The 8522-nt window shown below is 37.1% G+C and overlaps 1 protein-coding gene across 1 annotated transcript; it reads left to right on the top strand.

The window, feature by feature from the left end:
* The first annotated feature begins 5471 nt into the window (after positions 1 to 5471).
* On the top strand, positions 5472 to 6395 carry LOC143404191 (olfactory receptor 10T2-like). The gene has a single exon (XM_076862477.1). It carries the CDS (start codon positions 5472 to 5474, stop codon positions 6393 to 6395), a length of 924 nt encoding a protein of 307 aa, XP_076718592.1.
* The last annotated feature ends 2127 nt before the right edge of the window (positions 6396 to 8522 follow it).

Here is an 8522-nt window from a genome sequence, read left to right as displayed (position 1 = left end):
TATTAATAATTTTTGCTTCTATATTCATCAAGGTTATTGGTCTGAAGTTTTATTTCCTTGATGTGTTTTTGTCAGGTTTTACAATTATGGTGATACTAATTTCACAGAATGAGTTTGGAAAGATTCCCTTCTTTTTATTTATATTTTTTTCCTATGTATATCTAATGTTACCAGCACTATACATTAATAGAACTGTATTTTTCTCACTAAAATACCTTGGCTGAAAACAATTAACCACACATACATGATTCTGTTTTTTTATTGCATAGGTCCATTGGTCACTAGTCTTTCTTCATGCAAATGTCATGAAGTCAACATCATTCAACAGTATGTCTTGAAATCTGTCATACTAATGTATTTTGAAAGTTTTCATCTGTTTCTAAAATGTTTTGTTTATTCTATGAGCTTTGAAAGTCTATTCAAATCTTACAGTCAATTTGTCAATTTCTAGAGAAAAACATGCTGGGATTTGTATTTTAATGTGTTTAGATAATGAACATATTAATAATTTTGTGTCTTTCATTTGGTAAACACAGCATACTTCCTCATATATTTTGGCTTACCTTAGTTTCTTACTTTTTTTTCTTCAGCAGAGTAATGGTTTTGAATAAAGTTTTTGAAGTTTCAAAGCTATTATTTATTTTTAAAAGCATTATGTTTGAAAAATATCTTCATGATAATGAAATATGTTAGTTATAATCAAAATGTTTACCATTTCCAGAACTTTGCATCACTTCAAGGAGATTTTTACCTCCAATTATTTTATTGCACTTAAATAACTTCTTTTTATATTACTTTAGTGAATTATGATTAGCAAACATTTTCTCAGCTTCTATGTGTCTGAAAGAGATCTTAAAACCCCTGAAATTTTACACATTTATTTTTGAGCGATGGTGTCACTAAATATCAAATTCTAAACATTTTTCTTGGCCAAAAAAACTTTCTCTTTTTTCCTGAAATGTCTAGGATATTTGTTAACTGTTTTCCTCTGCCTTTAAGATGTATATACATGGAATAATATAGTACCTATAATTTCTTATCTAAATGCTTTCACTCAGCATGTGATTTTTTACTTTATTTATATTTTTTGGTACAGCAGCAGTTTTTTTTTTTGTTGTTGTTGTTTTTTCTGCAGGAAGACTGGAGCTCTTAAACTTTGTTAGGGCAGTTTAAGGATGGCTTTTCGGAGCCCTTGTGAATCTGTATTATTTAGGTGTGAATTTTTGAGATCTCTACTGACTGTCTCCAGTGTTCTGTGACATTTTTCTATCCTGGCTAGTTGAAACTCAGACATCTCCCTCTGCTGTGAGAGTTCTAGGATCGGGGCTATGAAGAGCCTCCTAGTAGTTCTCTCCAGTCTCCCTGAGTGTCGTCTTGTACCTAGACATCTTAACACCCAGTGGATCATGTAAAAGCATCTCCATGAATGTTTCTATGAGTCTAAATCAGCTCTCCTCTCTGGAATTTCACTCAGTAAATTATTGTTGCTTCAGTCTCCTCAAACCTCTGATTTCAGTCTCCTCTGCTAAGCAGGACTACTGTACTCTCCTTGATTTCCATGAATAACACTGACCTGATAAGGTCATCGGGGGCAGAGGATATGAGCTAATGGATGGATTATGATGGCTGCTGAATCAGTGTTCTACAAACTGCTATTAATATTAAAGCTGTGACATCAAAAATGTGTAGGAAGGACAGCTTGCTGTTACAGTCCTTCAGTCCTCTGCTTTCTAAAATGACTCATTGAGTTAAAGGATCCTTACTCCTAAATGTCTGTCTCTTCCTCTTCAGAAATCAAATTAACACTGGATTGATGAGACCATGCTAGGTCGTGACATCAAGCATCTCTCAGTTAAGAACCTTTTATTTCTCAGAAAGGGGAAGTTCTATGGGGAATTTGAGGGGGTGACTCTCCTGTCTTAATGCTGATTAGGGGAACTGTGCTCCTTCCTGGTGACACTGTTGTGCCCTGTGCCTGGGCCTACCTTAGCCTTCTTCGCATTTTGTAATTTTTCAACTATTTCTCTCTCTAAACATCAAAAAGTAGATGAATATAGGAAACATTAGTGAATGCAAGCATGACTTAAATATATAAAATATATAAAACAGGAGAGTTAAAGAAAAAAATATCTAAATGAACTAAAACCTAGGTAATTTGACAAGGATGTCATTTATTTAATCCCTCAAAATATTCCATCTATAAGAAGGATCTATAGCTAATTTATCTGGGTTTTTTTTCTTTCTTTCTAATAATTGAGGAAGTAATATAATTCATTTTAGCCAGAATAACCTTGATTCAAAATTAATAATCCATGCCAAAAAATCATAACATTCATAGTTATCTATCTTATACAGATCAAATAAACAGATAATGCATTTTTTTTTAAATTTCAATGGGGTTGAATAGACATTTTTTAGTTCCTAGACTTCAAAGAAGGATCTCCTTCCAAAGCCTCAATCCCCTAAGTGCCCCAGCTATTATAAAGCTGAGGGATTTTGCCAGAATGTATTCCACAGGGACACAGCTGCTAAGAGAAGGGGTGTCCAGTTAGTCGCATCCCAGCAACTAGACAGATTTATCTTTCACCTTCAAAGGCTCAAGTGCCTGAATGTTGTCTAATAACACCTGAGAAAATTATTACTTTGTAATTTTGCTTATTTCTCCCTCCTCTCTAGATTTTGATTGGATTCAGAAGAAAAGAACCTGGGATTGAGCTAAGACTGTTTGTGAACGTAAGGTGTCTCCTATGTATTAAAGTTATGTGATCACTCTTTCTTGTTACTAACAGCATCTGTCTGTCTTCTCTAAAGACACTTTGGATACCAAAGAGAGATTCAGAGACAGAAGAATTGGTAGAAACCATGCAAGTTCAGATGGGTCCTAGCATCCGGATCTAGAGTAAAAAATAGGGGCCGAGAGCACGTGGCAAGAGGCCAGGGGGAAGAAAAATGACCATGTGAGGATGAGAAAGAAAGAAAAGTTGGAAAAGGATTGAGAGATTGTAAAACAGCAAAATACACCTAAAATAGATCTAATCTAGGAGAACTACCTGAATAGAAGAACAGCTATGTAGCTTAGGAAGAAAAATGTATAATAAATTAAAGGTGGAAGAATAAGAAATAGGAGTCGACAGAGGGAGGAAGCAGGGAGCCTTCAAGAGGTTCATATGGAGTAAAGAGAACACTGATCTGCTCCCTAAATTGCTGGTGAACGTAATAAAGTGCAAAGAAAATATTAAAAATAAAACCTGGGTCATTCAGACAACCAAGTCCTGAAAGGGAGATTTTAGGACATTTGGGATATAGATTCACCTCTGCTATTAAGTAAATTATATAACCTAAATTTTCATATTTCACTTGTCTGGATTTCAGTTTCCTCATATATAGCACATGAGGGGTTTAGACGGGATACTAACCATTCACACTTATTGAATGCTTACTACCATTCAGGAACTTCATGGTGGGTATGCGTGTTTGGAACTCAAAACGCTTTTCAGTTTATGTTATTATTTACTGCCCTTTCAGAGATGAAAATGAGGCACAGATTCCGGACTTGATTTCCCTAACATCATAAAGAAGCAAAGCCATAGTCACAACCAAGGCAGCCTGACTCCAGGGTCTGCATCCTCCCTAACCTCCCAATGCTGCCAATCAAACAAAAAGTTCCAGAACCAACTGATAGCCAAGTCAAAAACAGGAATAAAAGTAATTTAGGGGCTACTCAAGAAGCCAAGAGCGAAGAAAGCAAGCTGGGATTTTGTAGGAGAGATGACCATTAATTGTGAGAGATAAAGAAGAGTGGGAAGGTAATTCTAATGCTATGTATAGAAGGAGAGCAATAGAAGTTACTGTTTGGCTTGTCTACACCTGAGGGGCAGTCGCATGACCCACACTCAGGACTACAACACCTAAGGTGGTGTCCAAGATAGAGAAGTTTCCAGAAATGATGCCTTGGCTAATATTTGAAATCACTAAGAACATTAGGAGGAAAATATGACCAATTCAGGGATATGATGATTCATTCAACAACTAAAGGGCTGTCATTTATAGAAAGGAGTTACTTCTTTTGAGCATGTGCAGAGGACAAATCAAGAACAACAGGTGGAGATTCCAAGGAAGGGTAAGGAGGTTTCAGAATGAATCTCAGAGTAGGGAGGTTCTAGCCAAGTGAGGTACTAACAAGAGAGCATCCTATTTGGTAAAGTAATGAGTTTCTTATTACGTGAATATTGAATATGACTATGGAGACTCAACAATCCTTTCTAGATTGCTGTAAAAAAGGTTCCCAGAATAGGATGAAAGTTTAGGTTGGAGATTCCTGATCTTTTTCTTTTTTTCCATGTAAAATATTGTCTGATTACCTAACCCTAGTAATTTTATTTACTTATTTATTTTTATATTTGTATTGGGGATTGAACCAAGGGGCACCTTACCACCTAGCCCCATCATGTCTGGCTTAACCCTGGTAATTTTAGCATTATGTGATCTTCAGACCAAACTATAGATCTCCCCAGATAAAATGGTAAGGATCATTCTGAGAATATTATGAGAGTAATGGAAGTTGAGATAGAGGCCAGCAAAGTAGAGGTCTCAGCCCAATCCTCAATACATTCTGAAGGTAAATTGAGATTTAAGCAGATATATTTTATAGTTAATGCTCTTTTCCATATTTTTATTGATACATTATAGTTATACATAATAGTGGGATTCATTGATACATACTTGTATGTGCTCAAAATCCAACACTGTAATTTAATCAATATTGTTTTTTAAGTTGGTTCTTAGTGCCAGGTCCCCATGCACTCATGACGAGAGAAACCCTAATTAATGCCTGAGCCATTTCAGAGACTTCACAATTGACCAGGTGTAAAAAGAACTGAACACTTTTGAATAAATGAAAGTAATTAACTCCACCTAAATAATAAGTTTCAGTCAAGCATATGAGGTAGAGTTTATGTCAGTTTTCACTTGTTTTTGCTTTAGTTTTCTGAATCAAATTTTAATAAGAAGACTTTGGAGAGAACCGATGTCTAACCACTGCTACATTAAAGTGGGTTAAGCAAGTCTTTAATCTCTTTGAGCCTCAATTTATTGTTCTATAAAATGTTAGAATTTAATAAGATGAGCTCTAAACCATTTCTTGGTTTAACAATGTGGACAATTTTAATGGTATGAAACTTCCTTGGACCTATGAACATAAGTAACAGAAGCAATATACAAATTTTTTTTAAAAAAGATCTCTTCCGGCGTTCAAATATTGGGGTGTTATATGATTGCTACCCACATCTCCTGATCCCCCCTTCGTGTTTTTAAAGTGATTACTCATTATTTCAAATCGGTATTATCAGCCTTATACAGACATGCAGACCTGGTTTCTTTGAGGGCATTTCACTTTTGCAAATTCTCTCTGGCCTTAATTTCAGGGGTCTGAATCTGATCTCCATTGACTGATGAAGAGACAGAACCACAGCATGATCACCGAGTTCATCCTGATAGGCTTCTCCAACCTGGGGGACCTGCAGATCCTGCTTTTCTTTATCTTCTTAATAGTCTACCTGAGCACTCTGATGGCCAATGCCACCATCATGACCGTCATTCGCCTGGACAGGACTTTGCACACCGCCATGTATTTCTTTCTCTTTGTCCTTTCTTGCTCTGAAACCTGCTATACCTTGGTCATCATACCTAAAATGCTAAGCAACCTGCTGGCCACCATTCCCAGTATTTCCTTCTTGGGCTGTGCCGCCCAGCTCTATTTCTTTGTGGGCTTGGCTTGCACCAACTGTTTCCTCATTGCCGTGATGGGCTACAACCGCTATGTCGCCATCTGCAACCCCCTCAACTACACCCTCATCATGAGCCGGGACACCTGCGTGCACCTAGTGCTGGCCTCCAGCCTTTGTGGCTTCCTGATCTCGGTGGTCGTCAACCTCCTGGTGTTCAGCGTGCCCTTCTGTGCCTCCAATCGGATCGACCACTTCTTCTGTGACATCTTCCCCGTCCTAAAACTGGGCTGCACAGACACCAAGCTGAAGGAGATGGTGATCTTCTTCCTCAGCATCCTGGTGCTGCTGGTCCCCTTCGTCTTGATCTTCGTCTCCTACGTCTTCATCGTCTCCACCATCCTCAGGATCTCCTCGGTGGAGGGGCAGCGCAAAGCCTTCGCCACCTGTGCCTCTCACCTCATGGTTGTGGTCATCCACTATGGCTGTGCATCCTTTATCTACCTGAGGCCCACCTCCCTGTACTCCTCAGACCAGGACTCGCTTGTGGCAGTAACTTATACCGTCATCACCCCACTGCTCAACCCTGTCGTCTACACACTGAGAAATAAGGAAGTGAAGACGGCCCTGAGAAAGGTTCTGAGCAGATACTCATTTCCCAAAGCTGTGTGAATGGGCCGATGCGTCAGGAAACCGTGTTGGCCCAAGTGTCCTGGGGATACCTGTCCTTTTTTTTTGTTGTTGTTGTTCTAGGACTCCTTGTCCCAAAAGGGGAAATATAAGGACTCAGATCATCTTGATTCTTTTTTATTGGAGATTCTTTCTTCCTGGTTAACTGTTCCTGGTGTGGGCGTTATACCAGTCAGTCTCCAGATGTCATGTGAACATGGAAACTCTCAAAGAGTGAAGCCAGGCTGTTTCCAAGCACTGAAATGTCAGTTTTCTAGGATCAACACTGCAAATGCTGCCTTATATCTTTGTGAATGTTCCCAATGCTGAGATGGAAAGAAACAATAGAGAATAGACAACATTGTCTAAGTCTCTGGATTACTTACCATAAATTATTTCTAAATAAAAAAAAAAGAACATGAATTCACTTTGGAAATAAAAGAGATGGGGAGATTAAAATTTTAAGAGGTTAAAGGTAGAGTAAAAAACAGACTTCAAAGTTGCAAGATGTGATTTTAACTAAAATGGTGAAGGGAGACATTTATATCACCATTGAATATTTTTATTTTGAGGCAGAGACATCCCATAAGTAAGATTATGTCTAGCTTTGTTTATTGTTTACCTTGTTAATCAATAAAAAGTATCTGAATGATTTAAGCCTGCTCACTGAGCATCCAGTTGAATTTCTCTCCTTCTTATCTCTACTGCAATGGCAAGGGGTGAGTGTGTAACATGCTCATGATCTTTTCGTCAATACTATTTGAACATGAACTACAGTTGGGCACTGTGGGAGATTCAAAACAAAGAGACAACATGTTGGCTGATGTCAAAGTTTCTGAACTAATTGGTGAAATTTGTAAAGAACAACAAATAACACAAGATAATGTCCAATTAAAGTATAAACTTAAAAAGAGAGAGAGAGAGCTGGGTTTGACTGTTGATTCAGAACAGTTCCTAGTTAAGTGATTTGGGCGAGATTTAAGCACTCTTATTTTCAGTTATGTTTTATGGAACATGGACTTTTAACACCTCCTCATGGGTCATTACAAGAACTACGTAGATTAATAGATATACAACAATATCATGCTTGTCTGCTAGAAGATATTTTTACACTGAGACATGAAGGAACTTCTCTCTTCACTATACTCTCTGTACTTAGTTTAATAATTTGCATAATAGTTGACTCATAAATAATTCAGGACAGTTACCTATTCAAGTGCATCATATGCTTTTGACTGAATATATGGTGGATTTTGTTAAAATTGTTTCAATAAATCAGAATTAGATGGCACTTATATAAGTATTTACTCCTCAGTCTTTTACTTTTAGTGACAGGCAGTTCAATTAATCTTCAGGAGAATTATAACCTATATCAACACCAGTAAGTTTTCTCACATACTTACTGTGTAAGCATAAACCAACAGCTTAAACACCATAAATTGGAAGTGATTAAAATGTGTTTGTTTTAATGATTAAATGAGAAAACACCTAAGAGTATCTAGCACCTTGTTTTGAAACATAATAAGCATTGGACAAATTTAAAAATAGATCCTGATTGGCTTCTCAAACCTAGAGGATCTGTAGATAATATTATTTTTATGTTATAATATATTATAATACTGAGAGGCTAAAAGAAGAGAACAGAATACAAAGAGATGAAAAGAGAAAGAAAAACTAAGATTAGAAGAATAGAAACTACTCTCCCCGAAAAAAAAAAAAAAAAAAGTGACAGAAGGCTGAGTTGAATTTGTTTTCTGCCAACAGTGATTTTCTTTTAATATGTGGAGTTCTATTTTTTAAAGGTTACACCCAATGGTTTGGCAACAAGTGTCACTAGGATAAAGTTAGATTGCTAAGGTATTCATCAGAATAGTGTCCAGAACACCCTCAAAACATATTTTGTTAAGGTGCCGAATGAGTCATCATGTACATATATTTAAAGTATTATTTTGTTCCAGGTTTAAGCTATATTTGTTGTGATGAAGTGGACACCACCTACAGGTGAGAGGTGTTTGGGAGTTAGAGGTCACCTTCAGTTTCATTCTCTGTGGTCTCAGAATCTCCAGAACACTACCTTCCCCAACTCCATCTACTCAATACACGCATTTACATCTATAGAAGGCATTTCCC

Source organism: Callospermophilus lateralis, chromosome 7 (assembly GCF_048772815.1).
Source record: "Callospermophilus lateralis isolate mCalLat2 chromosome 7, mCalLat2.hap1, whole genome shotgun sequence".
NCBI classification, from domain to species: Eukaryota; Metazoa; Chordata; class Mammalia; order Rodentia; family Sciuridae; genus Callospermophilus; species Callospermophilus lateralis.
This window is presented reverse-complemented; position numbering and strand designations above follow the sequence as displayed.

Coding starts and splice junctions, on each gene's coding strand:
- LOC143404191 (XM_076862477.1), top strand. CDS start 5,472: ATGATCACCGAGTTCATCCTGATAGGCTTCTCCAACCTGGGGGACCTG.